At 44.5% G+C, this 24,444-nt stretch overlaps 1 protein-coding gene and 2 non-coding genes across 3 annotated transcripts in view; all 3 read left to right on the top strand.

Annotated features, from left to right (window-relative positions):
* Nucleotides 1-24,444, top strand: part of LAMP1 (lysosomal associated membrane protein 1) — a 104,720-nt gene that overhangs the window by 35,609 nt on the left and 44,667 nt on the right. Inside the window, exon 2 of the mRNA XM_063953118.1 lies at nt 7,449-7,564. Coding sequence (XP_063809188.1) covers nt 7,449-7,564 — 116 coding nt within the window. The remainder of the gene's footprint in view (nt 1-7,448; nt 7,565-24,444) is intronic.
* Nucleotides 11,480-11,590, top strand: LOC135054188 (U5 spliceosomal RNA). The gene has a single exon (XR_010243415.1). It is a non-coding gene; the product is annotated as a U5 spliceosomal RNA (small nuclear RNA).
* Nucleotides 13,271-13,384, top strand: LOC135054095 (U5 spliceosomal RNA). Its single transcript, XR_010243348.1, has one exon. It is a non-coding gene; the product is annotated as a U5 spliceosomal RNA (small nuclear RNA).

Below are 24,444 nucleotides of genomic sequence, written 5' to 3'. Positions count from 1 at the left end.
GCAGCATTTGTTACCATGGACCATGGGCTCCAGAATTGAGCGACTGATACATTTTTGTGGACTGGATGGCACAGTACTAAGCTGGTTCAAATCATTTCTCACAGGCAGGTCACAGAGTATCGTCTGGAGTATACTCCTCACCATCAGTGCCATTGCGATGTGGCGTCCCACAAGGTTCTATACTAACCCCCATGCTTTTTGCAGTATACATGCTCCCGCTGGGTGAAATAATCGGGCACCATGGGCTGGTCTACCACTGCTATGCAGATGATATGCAGCTATACTTTTCCTTTGCTCCGGGCACTGATAACCCACTAGCAACCCTAAATGGCTGTCTAGCTGAACTCCAGGAGTGGATGAGTGCCGGTTGGCTGCGATTGAACCCAGATAAAACAGAGGTCCTTATGATAGGACCGCAACATCAAAGAACAAGACTGCAGCATAGCCAATCAACTGGACTTACACTCGGGGATTCAGAATTACAAACCACTGATCGTGTGCGGAATCTTGATGTTGTCCTGGATGGTGGCTTGACACTTAAACATCAGATATCAGCCACAAGCAAATCCTCATTTTTTCACCTGAGCAACATAGCCAGAATCAAGCACTTCCCTCAGATCTGCCAAAAGTCATCCATGCATTTGCATTATCTCGAGTAGACTACTGTAATGCCCTCTACCTTGGTCTTCCAGAAAAAGAATTGCACCACTTACAGCTGGTGCAAAATACAGCTGCCGGGCTGTTAACTGACTAGCCCCGTTCAAGCCACATAACACCCATACTCTACTCCCTTCACTGGCTGCCTTTTAAGATGGCGAATAATCTTCAAGATTGGCTTACTGAGTTTCAAAGCACTAAATGACCAGGGCCCAAGGTACCTGAAGCAGCTTCTGACCCTATACTGCCCCACTCGATTCCTGCAATCTGTAGATGAAGGACTTTTAGCAGTTACTAGAATCTCCCATAATTCATCTGGGGGACGAGCTTTTAGTCATGTGGCTCCAACTCTATGGAACTCACTTCCCCGCACAGTGCGAGAGGCCCCAACTATAGAATCCTTCAAAAGTAGACTCAAGACTGTCCTGTTTACTCAAGCATTTCCATAATATCCGTTTAGTATCTACATTCTTCTGTATTTTATGAAAAGCATTTCTGTACTTCGTTATTTTCTGTACTTTATTAGGCTATGTATCTGTTAAGCGCCTTGAGTCCTATTGGAGAAAGAGCGCCATATAAATAAAATTATTATATTAAGCTGCTGAAGCCACCTTGTGGGACAGCGGATACTGTGGAAGCTGGAGATGGCGGGGCCTGGGTGGATGACACAATGTAAACCACACAGCCGTGGGTGGGAAAGCAGGTGATGAAAACATTGAGAGCTGCAGCTTCCGAATGGGTGCCCAAACAGCATGTGCAGTGGGCGGGGATAGTGTGTTTGAGCACCAAAAAAAAATTTTTGAATTGCGCCCATCAGGGATGCCGGAACGGGTGCGATTGATGCGCAAACAGTGAGCGTAGTTAATAGGCAGCCAAAACACCCCCCCCAATTGTATCGGCCCCATAGAGCCTATATGTTCCCTCTCATTCTATAGAGGAATGAAGGCTGTTATATAGTGACTTGTGATATGGAGGCCTCTACATCTGTTAATAGCTAGACAATACTGTAGAGGAGATTCAGAGTTGGGACTAATCTGAAGTCCCCGTAATACCACCACCTGCTTTATCGAGAGAAAAGATCTATGAGAATACTGAAACAATTATGATTAGTTAAACCTCTAAATTATCAATGTAGCTTCCTTAATATGAAATAGATTTCCAACCTTCCAGCCTTGGCAGATGTTGGAATCGATACTTAATAGTAATGCAAATAATAATTTAATAATAGGTTAAAACTAGGTTGGTAAGAAATGAACCCATAAATCTGTGCAATTATACCTTGAGTATACCCAATTTTGATATGATACACAACCTCTATGAAGCAGAGAGTCAGTAGGATACAGAAAGGGTGCACACCAACAATTTTGCGCAATAAAATGAATAGAGCTGCCCAGCTTCTCCACTCAGCGGGACAAACACATAAATCCCGTGAATACAAGGTAAATACAATAAAGTGCAGTGTGCATTGGCGCTCATACCATAAGACGAATGACTGATAATGAGGATAAAAAATTCAAATAAATTTATTATGACAAAATCAGTTTTAGATTCATGCATGATATTGCACTGATTAAAACATGAGGATATAGACCTGCAGACAATGTCTGAAGCAAAGTGACTGTGCATAGAGGGAGTGTGAATCTCTCACCGTGTCATGGCCCTGCGGTGGGCTAGCTTTCAAGAAAGCAATTTGCGGTCCAGAGCTGATACAGCCCGGCACCACCGCACAGGGCTTGGATCAGCAAAATGTGTCCCGGACGAGTCAATGCTCCACTGGTTCTGCTGTAGTATATTCTCGTTGACAACGCGTTTCGGTAGGTATGTCCTACCTTTTTCAAGTCAGTAATGGTTCTGTTGTAAACTGTTAGGGTTTTTATACCCATTACCCTAATTTCCATTAGTGTCACCTGTGTCCTGAAGGCGGAACAATGTTTCTCCGGCATGTGTGGCCGGAAGTGACGCACCATGCGTTCCAGCGCATACCGGAAGTTGGTATGGCGTGCGTTCCATGTTACTCCGGCTTTGTATTTCCGGAAGTTCCGCGTCTTGCGTTCCAGCGATACCCGGAAGTTGACATCGCAGGCGTTCTATTCGTTCTGGGAGTGAAATTTTAGATTGAAAATCCACCACGATCATGATGCTTTTTATTTATACATATCCCCAAAACGGAGGTTGTAAACGAACTGCCTGTGGTGAATGGTTCTGTTTCCAAACTGACACCATCATAGAAGAGTCCTCATCCTCCATCTTTGTTATGGGAACGGACCCGCCATTTTCCAATTCTTGAGATTCCAAATCTAATTCCAAAATATTTTTATTTATCTTCCGGAGAATAACCCACTCTGACCAAGCTCGGTGGTACTTCGTATTCCCACTAGTCCTTCCCTAATACCCGAGTGGGTTTACTCCATTATTCACGGTATTTAATATGGAATTTCGTGATCATGCAGGAAATGACATGTAAGAGCAAAAGATAAAAAGAGAAAAATTAAAACAAGAGATTAAACCACTGTGTGAGAATAAAAGATTAATCTAAAAACCACTTCAGTTCAAAATCAGAGTTATGACCATTGGGTTTCAAGGAATTGAGATCAAATATCCAGCGCATCTCACTCTGCGCCAAGCGTTTTTCAAGATCCCTGTTTCTCCAATTAGTTTTTATTTGCTGGATGCCTAGATACCTAATTATATTTCCCTCACATTTTTTGTGTACTTTGCCAAAGTGTTCTGAAAAAGGGTGACTCTCCAGGCCTTTGCGGATGTTGTAGATATGTTCCGCCATTCTAGTTTTTTTAAAGGCCTGGAGGTTTTGCCCACGTATAAAAGCCCACATTTGCATTCAAGGAAGTAGATTACGTTCCTTGAATTACATGTAACGAAATCTCTGATTTTGTGTTTTTTTCCATTCACTATAAAATCAGTTGTTTTCCGTGGGAGATCTTTTTTATATGTGGTTCGACACATTAGGCATGCTCCACACCTGTGGAAACCCTGATTGCATGTCCTAACCAGGGATTTGTCTGGTAAGCTACTTTTCACCAGACAATCCTTGAGGGATTTTGCTTTTTTATAAATAAACATAGGTTTGTTGGGAAGGATTTTTCCAATAACCGGGTCATCCTGTAGGATCCTCCAATTTTGTTTGAAAATTCGTTCGATTCTTCTGTGATGCGCTCCGTATTTGGTTACAAAAGCCCATTCATAGGGGTTGTCTCTTGTTTCCTTTGGCATTTTTTCTAGTAGTAATGTATTCCTATCTATTTGGGTTACTTGTTCTTCTGCCTTCTCTAGGATAGATTCAGAGTATCCCTTTTCACGAAAGCGGTCTCCCATCTCTTTTAATTGAATGCCTAGTATTTCAGGATCCGAGCAATTTCTTTTAAGCCGTTTGTATTGCCCAACTGGGATGTTTTCTAACCACTTATGGTGGTGCTCACTGTCAATATTAATATAGGCGTTGGAGTCCGTCGGTTTTCGATGGGTAGATGTGCAAATACGATTTCCTTGATTATAAATTTTAAGATCTAAAAAAACTATCTCATTCCTACTCTGAGTAAAAGTAAGGTGAATATTAAAATTGTTTTGATTCAATGATTCTAAAAAGGGGGATAGACTTACGTCTGTACCCTTCCAAATGAATAAAATATCGTCTATGAATCTCCACCATGCCACCAGGTTCACCCCCGTCGTTCTCATGGTATCTATTGTTTGCATCTCCCAATAGGCCATGTACAGATTTGCATAGCTAGGGGCGAACCTGGTGCCCATGGCGGTGCCCCTGATTTGGAGATAATATACACCTTCGAAATAAAAATAATTATTATTCAGGATAAAATCAATGGATTCCAAAATAAATAACTGAACTACATCTTGGTACTCACTTTTTTGTAAATAAAACTCTATTGCCCTTTTTCCCTCATTCCAATTGATGATGGTATAGAGGGTACTAACGTCCGCACTGACCATTGTGCATTCATTGGTCCATGAGACTTCTTCTAGTTTTCTTAAGACATCTCCTGTATCTTTCAGGAATGCAGGAGTTGTGGTCACTAAGGGCTGGAGGAAGGAATCAACCATCGCTGATAGATTTGACGTCAGACTGTTTGTACCCGTAATTATGGGTCGACCCGGCGGATTCGCCATGTCCTTGTGGACCTTCGGCAGGATATAGATGGTTGGGGTGGACGGATTGTCCAGATGTATAAAATCCCGTTCTGTACTGGATATGGCTCCAGCATCTACTGCCTTCTTGGTTAATTCTTCTAACTTCTTACTCATATTAGTAAGGGGGTCCACCTTCAGTTTTCTGTATGTGCATTCATCTCCCAATTGCCTTTCAATTTCCCCAATGTATTGGGACTTGTTCATGAGAACAACCCCCCCGCCCTTATCTGCAGGTTTTATGATAACATTTATAATCAAGGAAATCGTATTTGCACATCTACCCATCGAAAACCGACGGACTCCAACGCCTATATTAATATTGACAGTGAGCACCACCATAAGTGGTTAGAAAACATCCCAGTTGGGCAATACAAACGGCTTAAAAGAAATTGCTCGGATCCTGAAATACTAGGCATTCAATTAAAAGAGATGGGAGACCGCTTTCGTGAAAAGGGATTCTCTGAATCTATCCTAGAGAAGGCAGAAGAACAAGTAACCCAAATAGATAGGAATACATTACTACTAGAAAAAATGCCAAAGGAAACAAGAGACAACCCCTATGAATGGGCTTTTGTAACCAAATACGGAGCGCATCACAGAAGAATCGAACGAATTTTCAAACAAAATTGGAGGATCCTACAGGATGACCCGGTTATTGGAAAAATCCTTCCCAACAAACCTATGTTTATTTATAAAAAAGCAAAATCCCTCAAGGATTGTCTGGTGAAAAGTAGCTTACCAGACAAATCCCTGGTTAGGACATGCAATCAGGGTTTCCACAGGTGTGGAGCATGCCTAATGTGTCGAACCACATATAAAAAAGATCTCCCACGGAAAACAACTGATTTTATAGTGAATGGAAAAAAACACAAAATCAGAGATTTCGTTACATGTAATTCAAGGAACGTAATCTACTTCCTTGAATGCAAATGTGGGCTTTTATACGTGGGCAAAACCTCCAGGCCTTTAAAAACTAGAATGGCGGAACATATCTACAACATCCGCAAAGGCCTGGAGAGTCACCCTTTTTCAGAACACTTTGGCAAAGTACACAAAAAATGTGAGGGAAATATAATTGGGTATCTAGGCATCCAGCAAATAAAAACTAATTGGAGAAACAGGGATCTTGAAAAACGCTTGGCGCAGAGTGAGATGCGCTGGATATTTGATCTCAATTCCTTGAAACCCAATGGTCATAACTCTGATTTTGAACTGAAGTGGTTTTTAGATTAATCTTTTATTCTCACACAGTGGTTTAATCTCTTGTTTTAATTTTTCTCTTTTTATCTTTTGCTCTTACATGTCATTTCCTGCATGATCACGAAATTCCATATTAAATACCGTGAATAATGGAGTAAACCCACTCGGGTATTAGGGAAGGACTAGTGGGAATACGAAGTACCACCGAGCTTGGTCAGAGTGGGTTATTCTCCGGAAGATAAATAAAAATATTTTGGAATTAGATTTGGAATCTCAAGAATTGGAAAATGGCGGGTCCGTTCCCATAACAAAGATGGAGGATGAGGACTCTTCTATGATGGTGTCAGTTTGGAAACAGAACCATTCACCACAGGCAGTTCGTTTACAACCTCCGTTTTGGGGATATGTATAAATAAAAAGCATCATGATCGTGGTGGATTTTCAATCTAAAATTTCACTCCCAGAACGAATAGAACGCCTGCGATGTCAACTTCCGGGTATCGCTGGAACGCAAGACGCGGAACTTCCGGAAATACAAAGCCGGAGTAACATGGAACGCACGCCATACCAACTTCCGGTATGCGCTGGAACGCATGGTGCGTCACTTCCGGCCACACATGCCGGAGAAACATTGTTCCGCCTTCAGGACACAGGTGACACTAATGGAAATTAGGGTAATGGGTATAAAAACCCTAACAGTTTACAACAGAACCATTACTGACTTGAAAAAGGTAGGACATACCTACCGAAACGCGTTGTCAACGAGAATATACTACAGCAGAACCAGTGGAGCATTGACTCGTCCGGGACACATTTTGCTGATCCAAGCCCTGTGCGGTGGTGCCGGGCTGTATCAGCTCTGGACCGCAAATTGCTTTCTTGAAAGCTAGCCCACCGCAGGGCCATGACACGGTGAGAGATTCACACTCCCTCTATGCACAGTCACTTTGCTTCAGACATTGTCTGCAGGTCTATATCCTCATGTTTTAATCAGTGCAATATCATGCATGAATCTAAAATTGATTTTTTGTCATAATAAATTTATTTGAATTTTTTATCCTCATTATCAGTCATTCGTCTTATGGTATGAGAGAGTCAGTAGGGACATTGTTGGTGCAATTCTTTTCAGATTTGCTGTCTCCAGTAAGGCAATTATTCCAATTTGGTTGACCTAGAGTCTAAAATTCAAGACATTTTGTAGTTATTAAATCATGCTGCCTGTGCCATTAACATTTATTTAATAAGGCTTCTTACTGAGTGCAGAGCTATAGTTCTAGCTATTACTAACTGAACCTATGCTGTGACAGTGATACTAATTAATGCTAATACAATAAAGTTGCAGAGATATGCTATTCTCTGGTCAGTTCTAAATATATAATAATACACATATAGACTGTTTTATTTTATTTTTCTCTCTTCTTACACAGGTATTTTCCAGTCTGCTTATTCCGTTAAATTTGAAGTGACTGGCCAGAACATCACTTGCATATTGGCTGATCTTTCCATTAATTTCACAGTTGAATATAAAACTGCAGAGAAACAGGTAATGCATAGAGGTAGTCTTATGTGGTGGTTATTGTTTACATCTGATTACATTCTTGATCTCCTCTTTGGCAGCCGTTACAGGTTAGGTTGACACAGGTTAAATACAAATGCCCCAGACCATATGGAATACAGCTCCTCCTCTTCCCTTATGTGACTTCCTGTCTCAAGCAAGGGTGATCAGGCAATGATTTTTATTATTTGCAGTGTAAGGGCTTACCTGCTGTCTGGTCCCGGCAACTCTCAACCAATTTAGGCAAGCCAAGGACTGATCTGACTACCCAGGGAACGCCAGTCTGCTACCTCCAGGAAACAGGCCATGTTTATGGGAATTCATGGAGTATGCCTAGGAATTGATGCAGGTGATTTGCGCTTCACACCATTTCAGAATGTTACCAGGCAGGAGATAACACAAGAAAAGAAAGTATGGAAGGTTCAACTATATGGCGCAAAGCTGCCCGTCCACTGAAAATATCAATGTAAAAATCACCGCTTTTACATAACAATATACAGAAAAAAGAAATATTAATCTATGTCCAGGGCGCATACATAAAATATAATACATCCCTTGTTTATAAAGATGAATGATTCCCTCCAATTGTAGGAAAACATTAGAATCAGTATTCTCCGTTTGGAACGATCTTCTTTCAGTATGTAATGAGTTCCTCCAAGTTAAATCAAAGAAATAAAAACAAGAAAAAAAAATGCGTAGAACCGTTTCAAAGGACAAAACTCAACTTCTCATCATCTCCACTAAATAAAAGGAAGGGCGTACCCCACTCACACAGAAACAAGTGGGTGCCCATAAAGGTATGTTTTTAGGACGTCTATATAATTCCCTTTAGTTCAAAACGGAAGTCAAATGGCTGGGCGTACCCGAAACTCTCAGAGTGGGGAGGATAAAATCCTATAAAGGTATCTTTAAAAGCAGACTATTCAATGGATGCGTACCCCAACTTATACTAATCGGGGATGAGAAATTCATATAAAGGTATCTTTCTCAAACACAAAGGCAATCATATGCGTACCCCATCTCACTCGGTAATAAATAGATGACTCCTATAAAGGTATCTTTGTCATAAACTGTATACTTTTTCCTTTGCAATCAAATGAGCTTTTTTGTCCGAAACAGGAAAAAAATGGAAATGGTTTCTTCTTCATATGTATAAAATAATTTATTCCAAACAGTCCAAATAGTACCAGAAGTACCACCATATGTACATGACAAAATCAATTAAAAAAAAAAAAGGAAAAAATAAAATATAAAGATTTAAAAACAAATCCCAATAAAGACAAAAAGGTCCAGAGGAAAGAGTTCTTGATAAAGGTCCATTTAAGACCAAAACGCATCGGACAGCTGTACTGTGAGTAGCTTTTTGAAAAGGAGAATTGCAGTCATATCCCTTGTCTCTGGATCTTTTTGTCCTTATTGGGATTTGTTTTTAAATCTTTATAACTTTTTCTCTTTTTCCCCTTTTTTTAATTGATTTTGTCATGTACATATGGTGGTACTATTTGGACTGTTTGGAATAAATTCTTTTATACATATGAAGAAGAAACTAGTTCCATTTTTTTTTTCCTGTTTCGGAGAAAAAGGCTAATTTGATTGCAAAGGAAAAAGTATACAGGATTGAGTATTCTACCTGTCATTTTGACTGTTAGTTAAGAAATAAGTGTGCTGCTGCCAGAATAGGTGGTACGATTATTCTGTGATATACATCCAGTTCTACTGTACATTGTTATAGCTCTCTGCATATACATATCTACTTTTATATATAAATTGCTTGTCCAGTGCAGTATTATTGTTGTGTACAGTATTCCTGCATTGTGTTTGTGACGGAGTATGCCATATAGCTGCTGTGTGGTTTCCCTTTAGGGTATCACGCCTTTGCTATCACTATATTCTGAGCCCTGTGAGAAGTGCGTCAGGGTCCATATATATAGGGAGAGATAGGAGAGGGATATATTATATATAGTGTCAGTCGGAGATAGATGGAGAGATATATATATATATATATATATATATATATATATATGTGTCCATGTAAGAAGGCACTCAGGAGACATCAATAGTAGCAAAAACTCAAAGTGTATTCACGGTCACCGTGACCGTGAATACACTTTGAGTTTTCTTTATCATCCACTAGGGGTCACTGGAGTACTCTTGGGATATGGACGGGCGTAGCCGAACAAAGGCACTGAATATTTAAATTTAGGACTCTCCCCCCCCTCCATATCCCCGAGTACCTCAGTGTACTCTCTGTGTTTTTTCGGTGCTCACAGCACGAACATTGGCTTGTGGTATAACCACACTTGGATTTTTATTTTTAATTTTTATTTTTAATTTTTATTTTTACACTTAGCACATCCCTTCCCAGTTTCTGGAAAAACATGGGTCCGGGATAGTGCCGCTGCACGGGCAGCGAATGGCGTGTCGGTCCTCACAAAGAGCACCCTCACAGCCACAGGCGCTAAGCGCATGGCGTGTCGGTCCTCACAAAGAGCACCCTCAGCCACAGGCATGTATCCTACTGCAACTGGACGGAGCTTACAGAAAGAAGCCCCGTCACAGCCAGGATGAAAGCCCCGTCACAATCTGGACGGAGCTTACAGAGTGCGGCACTACAAGGTATGGTGGGGGGTCAGGGCGGTCAGCTCACGCTGCCGCCCTGCTGTGTGGGGAAAGCCTTTATTGTTACCACCGCTTTGCCCGCCGCTTACAGCGCGCTCATTAGCAGGATACCCCGCTGAACGAAGAGAGCGGCCGCACGTCACTCACAGACGCCGGCCGCTCTCCCAGCCACTGTACCAGATGCCACTGTAGAAACGTATCCGAGCGGCCGCACGTCATTCAAAGACGCCGGCCGCTCTCCCAGCCACTGTACCAGAACTCTGCCACTGTAGAAACGTATCCGAGCGGCCGCACGTCATTCAAAGACGCCGGCCGCTCTCCCAGCCACTGTACGCGAGCGCCGCCCAAGCAGCCACTCTGCGTACCCGTGTCTAAAGCTCCGAGCGGCCGTACGTCACTAAAGACGCCGGCCGCTCTTCCAGCGCTGCACCCGGCCACTGCTGTATGAGGCGCCGCCCGTTCTTCCGGAGGGCTCCCCGGCGCAATATAGCAGCGCTCCCCGGGTTTCCCTAGGCTCCCTGCACTCGCTTCCGGCCGCTGCACAGGGAGAAGCTAAAAGCTACATCACAAGCAGCGCGGCTGCAGGGGGGTGACGGTGAGTAAAGCCCATAGCAGCAGCAAAGGCTGCATGGGTTAAGAGACTGCTCAGTTTTAAATAAGAGACTGCTCAGTTTTAAACAAGTTATTGACCCATAGCAGCAGCAAAGGCTGCTTGGGAATAAGATATATTGGAAATAATACATCACTGCAGGCAGTGTTGAGTAAAGCCCATAGCAGCAGAAGGCTGCATGGGTTAAGAGACTGCTTAGTGTTTAAACAGTTAATGGAAATAACTGGAAGGCTAGCTAAAGCATAAGGCTGCAAGATAATGTATTGTAAACTGCACGGATTTTACTGTATAATAGACCTGTAACTGTAGAATAGGCTATTAAGCCTATATTTAATGTATAATAGGCTATTAAGCCTATATTAACACTGCAGCAGGTAACCTGTCCTGTGATTTTCAGTGGAAGCATGGCATGACGGTCATTTTAATCATTGCTGTTCTTACAGGTTATAATTCCAGAACATTCCGCCCATACACCTATACTCCACAAGGAGGCGCAGGGGTGTTAGTGGGAAGTTTTTGGTTCAGTTTCACATAAGTTAGCCATGTAATCTGTATTTCTACTTAATTCTAGAACATTCCTGCCCTACATCTCTAAGCCACCAGAGGCGCAGGGAAGTTAGTAGGAATTTGGTTCGGGTTTCATATGCCCATGTGAACTGCTTTTCACATAAAGAATACTTTGATTTCTCTTCATATCGAATAAATCTTTCGGTTTTTGCTAAAGATTTCCGAAGAGAGAAACAAGCTTGAGTTTCATATGAATAGGCTGTTCAGCAATAACATATATATATATGACACATAATAACTTCATTAAGCCGTGCAAGTGTCTGTCTGTTGCCTATTGTGGTGTCTGTCTACATAGCGAGTAGGGCTATAGTGCAGACTAAAAATAATTTTAAAAATCCTATGTTAACATTGGCAATTCAAATTAAAAGAGCGGTAACATCGGAGTCTCGGAATGTCTCCGCCAGCTCTAACAAAAGACAGTCTTTCCAAAGGGCCAATTTCCCTTTGGGTACCAGAGTGTTTATTTCACTGGTCTTATAATTTAATGCACGATTCTATGTCAAATTTCACACCGATAACTACGAGTGAGAAGGGTACATTAGTCCAGCACTCAGATAGTGCGGGGGCTTTTTAACAACCATACATAATCGTTTCCAAAAGGACGCGATCCGCCATTGGTAGATGATTTTCTGTCAAACATTATAAAAACCCAGGATACATTTGGGTCACTAGAATCTATGTATGAAACAATGACGATCACTGGTAAAAGAAGCTGCAGAGTATATCTGTAAAGCTTCTGCTAACGCCGGTTATTTTCATTGTCGCTAGTTAAGCGCGACAAGGCCAGAGCTTGTTTGCTCATAAATTTGATATACTTGTAACGGTATTTTATCCCTTTATGATATTCAGCCATTACCGCATACAGTATACTTGTAACGGCGTTTTATCCCTTTATAAGAAACAGTCACGCCTTGTAACGACAGGACGTTACAGTCAGCAAGCCAGTGGTTTGATGACCTCTTTTACAATTGTGGAAGCGCGTCTTTACATGTTACATTTGCGAGGTTTCAGGACTTCAACTCATACATGTCTCAGCTATTTACAGCTTAAAGTACAAAACTGCCTCTGTCGAACGGTTTGGCAGGTTGTCATTTAGTCTTTGCTGGTTTATAAACCAGGCAGTAGTACGCCAACAGAGTCAGAGTTACTTATTCCCTTCTGTTTGAGCAAAACCAAACAGCTCCGTCGCAATATCAATCAGCAAGTCATTTACTACAGTTAGAAAATGGATTTTCTGCGGTTAGTATTTGCTTATTGGAGCCACAAAATTTGCATAATTGCATTTGATCTTCACAATGCGTATTTACCCAGTCCGGTTTGTTCATCACAGGTTCTAGCGTTTGCAAATCGCCACAACCATTAACCATTTCATGTCTACCGTTGCTTATCGCTTTGGGTATTTACCAAAGTGATGTTGGGATGATAGCTCATCTCACATAAGAACTCTGTCTCAACAAAGTTCCTCTAACTTGCGCTACTAAGGTATACTGCGGTAGCAGATCAAGTTCGAAAACAATCGCATCTAATTCCGTCTAAACGATGTCAATTCCTAGGTAAGATTATAAATACGGTAAATCAAAGACTTTTACCTACTACACCAGCAAGAACAAATGTACATCTAGTAATTAGCACAAAACACGCACACTAGCGGTACATTGGTGTATTCACCTATTAAGAATAAAGATGTGTTTTCAATTTAGTTCGCCACCCTTCACTCGCGTTTCCCACAGAGGGACAAGGGTGCATATACTCTGGACGACAGTCGCAGAGGGTCAGGATTTGTAGTTAAAATCAGCGACAAAGGTTCTAAAACACGACAGATTGCGGTCGATAAATGTCCTAGAACTCTGTGCATTTTACAATGCAATACATGATTCGCTTTCAGTCTGACCAGGGATATACTCTGGTTTCTCTTCAGAACGAATAAATCTTTCGCCTTTTACTAAAGATTTCCGTGGAGAGGAACAACCGTGAGTTTCATGTAAATTTTTGATGCCTGCCTCACGCTGGCCTTAAGCAGTCAAACAAGGCAACGGCAGTTGCATACACAACAACCAGTGAGAACCAAGAAGCCGCATGGCAATGCGGCATGAGAACCAAGAAGCCGCATGGCAATGCGGCATGTGACTCAAATCCTCAATGGCTCAGAACACCATTATGTGAAAATGTCAAGAGATCATTCCGTGAGTGGACATCTGTTAGACAGAGGATCTCACCCGTCAGGATTTGGATCCTGAAAACTGGACATTAAATCCAGAGGTGTGTCATATGTGAGTCCACAGAAGGGGGTTACCCTCAAGTATACATGATGGCATCTCGCCACAATTAGAAAAGCTCAGTATGTGTACAAAACAGATCACAAGGGCAGTGGCGGTGGAGTCTCTCACATTCATGTGGTCATTCAGCATCGTGTATCTGGCTCCACCATTTTCCGCTGCTCTCTCCGTTGCCAAAACGGATCATAAGACAGTTTGTCACAGTCATACTGGTGGTATCTCATGGGTTTCGGAGAAGTTTGCTTCTCGAATTTTCAAGGAATACTTGCACACGATCTTGGCCCGCTCATAATACGTCCAACCTGTTACATCAGGGAACGTTAGTTTACCCATAGTTACCTATGTACCTATTATCTATGTACCGCAGCTGCGGTTGACGGGGTGAGGGTTCAGACCGCCCTCTTAAGAAATAGAGCATTACAGTATCGGTTATACCAACCATGTTACGAAATAGTAAGCCGCTTAAGGCAGCTCATTATTACAAAATTTCGTGTGCTTACATAGGTTGTAAACCTCGGAAGTTTCCAACATCATCCTTCAAGTTACCCGTATTCTGTTAAACGGGGTGGGATGGAAAACTGAGTTGATCTGCACTAAGAGTGCAGGTATCTGTGTGGTAAACTTATTTTCAAAGACGTTTGCCTCTATTTGCGTCTGTACACATCTTTCTACAAGGTGTCATCAAAGTTCAGACTCTATTTATCCCACCTACAGCGCCAGGCGACTTGAAGTTGGGTTCAGATTTCTTACAGTTTTCATATTTTGAACCTTTTCAACAAATGGGAATTAAGTTTCTCACTTTGGAAAACATTTTTCTTCTAGCCTTGGCTTCGGCAAGGGTTTTGTTTTCATATTTGGGTGCCTTGTATTCCAAGCCACCGTATTTGAGTTTTCTCATGACAAAGCAGATCTTCGGACGAATCACGCTTTCGTATTCTTCACATCAATATACCAATAGGGGTTCCTGTGTGGACAGCACATTCTAGAATTCTGAATGTGGTACACGCATTACGCGTTTATATATGTCCCGAACGTCAACAGTACGTGATATGAATCCGTTGTTTGTTCTCTATGATACTGCCAACTGGGGTTAGCCAGTTTCTCAGCAGACATTATCCAGTTGGGTAATAATAATAATGACTACAAGTCAGGCTTACTTTAAGGCTAAGTTACAATCGCCTACGTCAGTAATAGCTCATCCCACAGGTTCTGTGGGAATGTCAGACCCAGTGGGTCGTGGAGCGTCTAAAACGCGGCTATATAGCCTTCATGTGCACCACGTTTGTGCACGTTTACACGTTATAAATGGTGGCGCCATCAGCATCTAGCTTTGGGCTGCCTACTGTTACAAGTATCAAACAGCTCTCCCGCCCACGAGGGAAGCTTTGGTACGTCCCAAGAGTACTCCAGTGACCCCTAGTGGATGATAAAGAAAATAGGATTTTGGTACTTACCAGGTAAATCCTTTTCTTTGAATCCATAGGGGGCACTGGACGCCCACCCAGAGCAGTTTTACCTGGGTTGTTTTAAGCTCAAGGGAGCTTAGGGTAACAAGTTTTACTTGATTGATATTAAGCTCAGAGGAGCTTATGGTAACACATTTTCACCGATTGGTTCAAATTATAAAGTTCTAGCGGTTATGGTGTCAACTGTTTAGTTGACAGTAAGGTTATGGGTCAACATTGTTGTTGTCCGTTATGTTATAGGTATTCTCCATTGTCAACCTCTCTATATCGTTCCTGTTCGCTCAGTAAAAAACACTGAGAGAGTACACTGAGGTACTCGGGGATATGGAGGGGGGGGGGGGGGGGGAGTCCTATATTTAAATATTCAGTGCCTTTGTTCGGCTACGCCCGTCCATATCCCAAGAGTACTCCAGTGCCCCCTATGGATTCAAAGAAAAGGATTTACCTGGTAAGTACCAAAATCCTATTTTTGCTACTATTGATGTCTCCTGAGTGCCTTCTTACATGGACTTGTATTTGATTTTGGATATGGCACCGGAGCAAGCTGTCCTGTGTGTACAGAGTGCCGGCAGTAGATGGATATATATATCTCTATATCTCTATATCTCTATATCTCTATATCTCTATATCTCTATATCCTCTCTATCAACAAATGTAAAACCACAGCACTCACCACCCCAGAAGCGGGGTGCAGTGTCTGCACTCATAGGGCCTGGGGTGCATGTAGCCCATGGCCACCTACTTAAAAATACACAAACAGAAAGTTCAGCACTCACCAAAGCAAGCTCACTTATTTTCACGACATCAATAAATAAATGATGGGGGTTTAGTTAGTGAATTGGCCAATGCACGGAAGCCTGCAAACCGCTCGCTAAGGTACCCCACCTTCTTGCATGTCCTACACTATCACAGAGTCTCAAAATTAAAACCTAGCAACTGTGTCACACATAATATAACTGCAAATATGCCCACTTGGTTTACTGTGTATCTGCCAAATACTCCATGGCTTTTAAAGGTACACTAGTCACCTGACACTGGCTGATAAATTACTAAAGAACAGCTGACTCAGGTTTAAGATAATTGGGCTTGCATAGGGGTGCATGAACAAAGCTTGTGGCCACCGTTAATGAGTTAAACCCCCATAATTTATTTATTGATGTTGTGAAAATAAGTGAGCTTGCTGTGGTGAGTGCTGAACTTTCTGTTTGTGTGTGTGTGTGTGTGTGTGTGTGTGTATATATTTATTTTATTTTATGGGGTATATGCAATTGCGGTCGAAATCCGGCTGGAATTCGACCGTTTTTAAATTCGACAGACACCCTCCTGCCAAGGACCCGAATTCGACATATTCAATAAAAAACTGATTTGACAGTCCCGCTGTCGAAAAACAGACCAATTGATGATAGTGTGTGTCCTGTATTTGACTTGTAAAAATACGGGGGGGAAAATGACAGGGGATCGCCCGTATTTTCACAACCAGGACCGGGCTCTGCGTCCGGTCCTGGTGCCAAAAATACGGGGGACAAAAAACGTAGCACTATGCCGCTCCATTTTATACAATGGTGGGAACTTTGCGGTCAGCGGTGAGGTTACTCGCGGTCAACCGCTGACCGCAAAGTTCCCACCATTGTATATAATGGAGCGGCATAGTGCTATGCGCCGTCTGACAGCTCAGACGCGCACAGCCAATCAAGAGAGTGCCACGACGTGGCGCTCCCTGATTGGCTGAAGGGACCCACTGTGACAGGAGTCACGGGGGTCTCAGCAGTCGGGGAAAGGGGTCCCATGTGTAAACATGGGACCCCTTTCAGTGCGTGGTCCAGGTTTGGCGTTTTTTTATTTTGCCAAGTACGTGGATTACAAGCTCTGAAGAGGACCGATCTACACTGGATTTTTGTGAGTATAATTTTATTTTCAGGTACCCCATGGATTCTACTGGTGAAGGGGACCGAGTCGGCGTGTGAACATAGGTAAGTATGTGTTTGTCGGCGTGCATGTATGTAATAAAGTTTTACTTTCACGGTGTGCGTGTCCTGTTTTTTTATTTGGGTATTTTTTTTTTGCAGTAGAACTACAGGTACCAGCGCGCCCCCCCCCCCCCCCCCCCCCAGCATGCTGGTACTTGTGGTTCTCCAAGTACCAGCTTGCGGGGGAGGCTTGCTGGGACTTGTAGTTCTGCTACAAAAAACAATATTCTTTTGTCACTTGGCTATCAGCCTCCCATCCGCAGCCCTTGGATGGGGGGGGGGACAGCCTCGGGCTTCACCCCTGGCCCTTGGGTGGCTGGAGGGGGGGACCCCTTGATTTAAGGGGTCCCCACTCCTCCAGGGTACCCCGGCCAGGTGTGACTAGTTAGTGATTTAATGCCATGGCCGCAGGGACCGATATAAGTGTCCCCCGGCTGTGGCATTATCTCTCTGACTAGTGGAGCCCGGTGCTGGTGTTAAAAATATGGGGGACCTCTACGTTTTTTGTCCCCCGTATTTTTGGCACCAGGACCGGACGCAGAGCCCGGTGCTGGTTGTGAAAATACGGGGGATCCCCTATCATTTCCCCCCCCGTATTTTTACAACCAGGACCGGCTCAAAGAGCCCGAGGCTGGTTATGCTTAGGAGGGGGGACCCAACGCATTGGTTTTTTTCAGGATTTTTTACACATTCCCACTGAAAAACATGCTCTGATCTCTCCATATTATTTTAGTCCGTAAAAAAAAAAAAAAAAATATTATATTATAAATAATACTTGTGGCTCCTAATAGGCAAACCAAGTACATAATCCCTTCTATTATAAATAGATATGCTATTAGCAATAAAAAAAAACACACAAAAAAAACGTTTTTTTAAATTTTTTTATTAGATCCGACGGCAAAATGAGGCGGACTGAAATTGACGAAATGACTGTCGAAAAGCACTGTTGTCGAATCGACATTCTTCAATTGAATATACTTTTGTCGAAAAGCCGCATTTTTACCATTGCAGACATGTCGAATTTGACAACTGTCGAATTGCAAAAAGTCGAGGGGGGGCGCCCTGGGCAGCAGATAAACCTCTAAAATGGACTGGCAAGAGGGGACATAAGTGCCTAGGCACTGTCCTAACACCCGCCAGTATAAATATATATTTAAAAAAAGCGGGACTGAAGTGTGCATTTAAGGGGGCGGAGCTTCGTCCTCATAGCGCACGAAGCTCAGTGCCATTTTCCTCTCCACAAGGCTGCAGAGACGCTGGTCCTTCCTCGCACTTCTGACTAAGTATCAGGGTGCAAAACCGGGGGGGGGGGGGGGGGGGGGGGCAGGAATATTGGTGCAATATATATTTGTTATAAAAGCGCTACAAGTCTGGGGCATTCTTTAGTGTTCCAGTATTGGTGATTAGGCGCTGGGTTGTGAGCTGGCAGAACTCCCTCTGTGTCTCTCTGGCAGGCTTTGCTGTGGGTCTGTCCCCTATATGCCCGTGTGTCTGTAGGTGTTTAGGACACGTGTGTCGGCATGTCTGAGGCTGAAGCTCTTCCCAGGAGGAGGCTGTTTTAGGGACACAAACGGCTGTGGGAGTGACCCTGTCGGCACCGCAGACTCCTGATTGGGTAAATGTGTTGAATGCTAATGTGGCTCGTATTAATAAGATATTAGATAAGTCTGATTCTCAGAACCAGGCATGGAAGAAATCTGTGGAGGATGTATTACAGGTACAGACCCCTTCGGGGTCACAAAAACGTCCGTTTGCCCAGTTGGCAGACACAGATACCGACACAGACACTGACTCCAGTATCAACTTTAGTGATTCCAGATTGGATCCTAAATTAGCAAAGAGTATTCAGTACATGATTGTAGCAGTAAAAGACGTATTACATATTTCTGAGGACCCTGCTGTTCCTGATACAAGGGTTTGTATGTATAAAGAAAAGAAACCTGTGGTAACGTTTCCTCCCTCTCATGAGCTGAACACTCTCTCTCTTTTTTTTCTTTTTTTTTGAAAAAGTTTGGGAAAGCCCTGACAAAGTTTCAGATTCCCAAGAGGATTCAGGTGGCGTATCCGTTTCCCTCCAGGGATAGGGAAAAGTGGGAGTCACCCCCATTGTGGACAAGGCCCTATCCCGCTTGTCTAAAAAGGTGGCTCTCCCGTCTCCTGATACGGCAGCCCTTAAGGACCCTGCGGATCGCAAGCAGGAAAATACATTAAAATCCATTTATGCCACCACGGATACGCTGCTCAGACCAGCCATAGTGTCTGCGTGGGTGAGTAGTGCTATAAAAAAGTGGGCAGATAACTTGTCATCTGAGATAGATACCCTAGATAGGGATAGCGTCCTTTTGACACTGGGTCATACCAGGGATGCAGCGGCCTACCTAAAGGAAACGGAGAGAGATACTGGCCTTTTGGGATCAAAAGCCAATGCCATGGCAGTCTCAGCTAGGCGAGCATTGTGGATCCACAAATGGAATGCTGATTCCAGGAAAAATATGGAATCTCTGCCATATAAAGGTGGTGTCTTGTTTGGTGAAGGTCTCGCAGATTTGCTATCTACAGCTACCGCGGGTAAGTCATCATTTTTGCTTTACGGTCCTTCACAACAAAAGAAGACACACCACTATAAGATGCAGTCCTTTCGGGCCAATAAATACAGAAAGGGCCGAGGTTCCTCCTTCCTTGCTACTAGAGGAAGGGGAAGGGGTAAAAGATCACCGGCTTCGGCAGGTTCCCAGGAGCAGAAGTCCTCCCCGGCTTCTGCCAAATCTACCGCATGACGCTGGGGCTCCTCTGCGGGAGTCCGCACCGGTGGGGGCACGTCTCAAACTCTTCTGCAGTTCTGGATTCGTTCGGCCCTGGACCCATGGTTTTTAGAAATAGTGTCCCAAGGGTACAAACTGGAGTTTCTAGACGTTCCCCCTCGCCGATTTTTCAAATCGACCTTACCAGCTTCTCTTCCAGACAGGGAGGTAGTATGCGGCTAGGGAGGCCAATCCCGGGATCGGCGGGATCCCGGGATTTGGGCCCAAAAATGCCGGGATTTGAATCCCGGGATTGGAGCCTCCAATCCCGGGATTCAAAGGATTACAGTACACATGTGCGTGAGGGTTGGAAGCGGCACGGGAGGGCAGGTGGGTGTAAGTAATAACACTTACTATCAGGTGGTCGCGGCAGCCATGGATACGCTGAACGCTGCGGCAATTCAAATGAAGCGCCGGCCGCCAGCCAATCAGAGCTGGCGGACCGGCAGCCAATCAGGGAAGCTACCGCAGCTTCCCTGATTGGCTGCCGGTCCGCCAGCTCTGATTGGCCGGCGCTTCATTTGAAATGCCGCCGCGTTCAGTGTGTCCATGGCGGCCGCGGCCTCCCGCCTAATAGTAAGTGTTTTTACTTACACCCACCCTCCCTCCCGCTCCGCTACCAACCCTTCCGCACCACTACCTACACCCTCCCGCACCGCTACCTACCCCCATAAGTGTGCCCAGACACTGACAGACTCTTCTCCCCCCCCCCCCCCCCCCCCGCCCAGGTGAGCAGTCTGTATCCAGGACAGGGGAGGTGAGAGAACACTATAATGCCGGGGGGGGGGGGAGGGGAGGGGAGTCCGGAGCGGCACCCGGCAGTCAGTGTCTGCGCACGCCTATGCCTACCCCCTCCCCACCTCCCGCACCGCTACCTACACACTCCCTACCTCCCGCACTGCTACCTACTCCCTCCCTCCAGCGCTGCTCCCTACATCTTTCACTGGTCCCTACTGCAATCCCGGGAATCCCGGGATTGACAGTTTTTCAATCCCGAATCCCGGGATTGAAAAAAACGCCCAGGATTGGCCTCCCTATATGCGGCGCAATACAAAAGTTGTGTCAAAATCGGGTCATCATCAAGGTTCCCCCATCACAACAGGGAGAAGGCTTTTATTCGAGCCTGTTCGTGGTCAGACCAATCCTGAACCTAAATTCCCTCAATTTCTACCTAAGAAGATTCAAATTCAAGATGGAGTCACTCCGAGCAGTGATCTCCAGTCTGGAGGAAGGGGATTTTATGGTGTCGGTGGACATAAAAGAATCCTACTTACATGTTCCCATTTATCCTCCGCATCAGACTTACCTGAGGTTTGCAATTCAGAATTGTCATTACCAATTTCAGACGTTGCCGTTTGGTCTGTCCACGGCTCTGAGGATTTTCACCAAATTGACTGCGGAATTGATGGTTCTCCTTCACAAACAAGGAGTCACGATTATCCCATACTTGGACAATCTCCTGATAAAGGCGAGGTCCAGGGACCAACTAGTGCAGAACATTACACTCGCCATGGCAGTTCTGCAACAACACGGTTGGTTCCTAAACTTGCCAAAATCACAGTTGATTCCGACGACGCGACAGTCGTTTTTGGGAATGATTCTGGACACAGAATTACAGAGAGTATTTCTTCCAGTGGAAAAGGCTCTGGAAATTCAGAACCTGGTCAGAAAAATTCTGAAACCAGCAAGAGTGTCAGTCCATCAATGCACTCGTTTACTGGGAAAGATTGTTGCGGCCTACAAGGCCATCCTGTTTGGCAGGTTCCATGCCAGGGTGTTTCAGTGGGACCTGTTGGACAAGTGGTCCGGATCCCACCTGCACATGCAGTCACACAGGGGGAAAACTTCCAGGGAAGATGGTCAAGCCTGGAAACTTGTCTACACACAAACGTTCTGGAGTTTAGAGCCATTTACAACGGCCTTCTTCAAGCGGAACATCTGCTTCGCAATCTGCCCGTACTGATCCATTCAGACAATATAACAGCAGTAGCGTACATAAACTGCCAAAGCGGAACAAAAAGCAGAGCGGCAATGGCAGAGGCCACAAGGGTTCTATGCTGGGCGGAAAGACATACAAGCGCTCTGTCAGCGGTCTTCATTCCGGGAGTGGACAACTGGGAAGCAGACTTTTTCAGCAGACATGATCTCCATCCAGGAGAGTGGGGCCTCCACCAAGAAGTCTTCGCACAGGTGGCAAGTCGTTGGGGAGTTCCTCAAGTAGACATGATGGCATCTCGTCTCAACAAGAAGCTTCAGAGAGATTGTTCCAGGTCGAGAGACCCTCAAGCAATAGCAGTGGATGCACTGGTGACACCGTGGGTGTTTCAGTCGGTGTATGTACTCCCTCCACTTCCTCTCCTTCCAAAAGTCCTAAAGATCATAAGAAGAATGACGATTCGGGCGATCCTCATTGTCCCAGACTGGCCAAGGAGGGCTTGGTATCCAGATCTTCAGGAATTACTCATAGGAGATCCCTGGCCTCTTCCTCTGCGCGAGGACCTGTTACAACAGGGGCCGTGCGTGTATCAAGACTTACCGTGGCTACGTTTGACGGCTTGGCGGTTGAACGCCAGATCCTAACCCGAAAGGGTATTCCTAGTGAAATCATTCCCACACTTCTGCAGGCTAGAAAGGGAGTAACGTCCAAACATTACCACCGTATTTGGAGAAAATGTGTCTTGGTGTGAATCGAAGGAGGTTCCTACGGAAGAATTTCAGTTGGGACGTTTTCTCCATTTTCTACAGGCAGGTGTTGAAATTGGGCTCAGTTAAAGTACAAATTTCGGCCTTATCGGTTTTCTTTCAAAAACAATTGGCCTCCCTTCCAGAGGTTCAGACTTTCGTGAAAGGCGTGTTGCACATCCAACCTCCATTTGTGGCACCATGAGATCTTAATGTGGTGTTGCAGTTCCTTCAATCACATTGGTTTGAGCCTTTACAAAAGGTGCAATTGAAATTCGTCATTTGGAAAGTGGTCATGCTGTTGGCCTTGGCATCCGCAAGGCGGGTATCTGAATTAGCGGCTTTGTCTCACAAGAGCCCTTATTTGATCTTCCATGAAGATAGAGCGGAGTTGAGGACTCGTCAGCAGTTTCTGCTGAACGTGGTTTCGTCGTTCCACATGAACCAACCTATTGTGGTGCCAGTGGCTACTGACGCCTTAGTGGAGTCGAAGTCTCTCTGTGGTCAGCGCTTTAAAAATTTATGTCGCCAGGACTGCACAGATTAGGAAAACGGAGGCTCTTTGTCCTGTATGATCCCAACAAGATTGGGACTCCTGCTTCTAAGCAGACTATTGCACGCTGGATCTGTTCTACGATTCAGCAGGCTCATTCTACGGCTGGATTGCCGTTACCGAAATCGGTGAAGGTCCATTCTACCAGGAAGGTGGGCGCGTCCTGGGCGGCTGCCCGGGGGGTTTCGGCCTTACAACTATGCCGAGCAGCTACTTGGTCGGGTTCAAACACTTTTGCAAAGTTTTTTAAAAGTTCGATACCCTGGCCGAGGAGGACCTCATGTTTGGTCAATCGGTGCTGCAGAGTCATCCGCACTCTCCCGCCCGTTCTAGAGCTTTTGTGTAACCCCATGGTTCTTATGGTTACCCCAGCATCCTCTAGGACGTATGAGAAAATAGGATTTTAATACCTACCAGTAAATCCTTTTCTCTTAGTCCGTAGAGGATGCTGGGCGCCCATCCCAGTGCGTACTGTATCTGCAGTTCTGGTTATACACAGTTTGTGTTACTTTATAGTCATTCTTTTGCTGACATTGTTCAGGCCGTTGGCTGGAGTTCTGTTGAATGCCATGTTGTACGGTGTGTTTGTGGTGTGAGGTGGTATGTATCTCACCTTTAGTTTAACAATAATTCCTTTCCTCTAAATGCCCGTCTCCCTGGGCACAGTTCCTAAAACTGTAGTCTGGAGAAGGGGCATAGAGGGAGGAGCCAGTTTACACCCATTCAAAAACTTAAAGTGCCCATGTCTCCTGCGGATCCCGTCTATACCCCATGGTTCTTATGGTTACCCCAGCATCCTCTACGGACCAAGAGAAAAGGATTTACCGGTAGGTATTAAAATCCTCCTTTTTTTTTTTTTTTTCCCTCATTCTGACCTTTTAATTGACATACGTCAAGAGGCTTGGGTCTCCCCAGGAAAGAAGTTTGCCCTATCCAAGAAGATGATGGTGGTCATTCCGAGTTGTTCGCTCGCTAGCTGCTTTTAGCAGCATTGCAAACGCTAGGCCGCCGCCCTCTGGGAGTGTTTCTTAGCTTAGCAGAATATCGAACGAAAGATTAGCAGAACTGCTACTAAATAATTCCCTGCAGTTTCTGAGTAGCTCCAGACCTACTCCTAGACTGCGATCACCTCAGTCCGTTTAGTTCCTGGTTTGACGTCCCAAACATGCCCTGCGTTCGGCCAGCCACTCCCCCGTTTCTCCAGCCACTCCTGCGTTTTTTTAGCACACTCCCTGAAAACGGCCAGCTTCCGCCCAGAAACACCCACTTCCTGTCAATCACACTACGATCACTCGAGCAATGAAAAAACGTTGCTCGAGCTTGTGTA

Source organism: Pseudophryne corroboree, chromosome 2 (assembly GCF_028390025.1).
Source record: "Pseudophryne corroboree isolate aPseCor3 chromosome 2, aPseCor3.hap2, whole genome shotgun sequence".
NCBI classification, from domain to species: Eukaryota; Metazoa; Chordata; class Amphibia; order Anura; family Myobatrachidae; genus Pseudophryne; species Pseudophryne corroboree.
The sequence above is the reverse complement of the archived record's forward strand: the minus strand, read 5'-3'. Positions and strand labels throughout refer to the sequence as shown.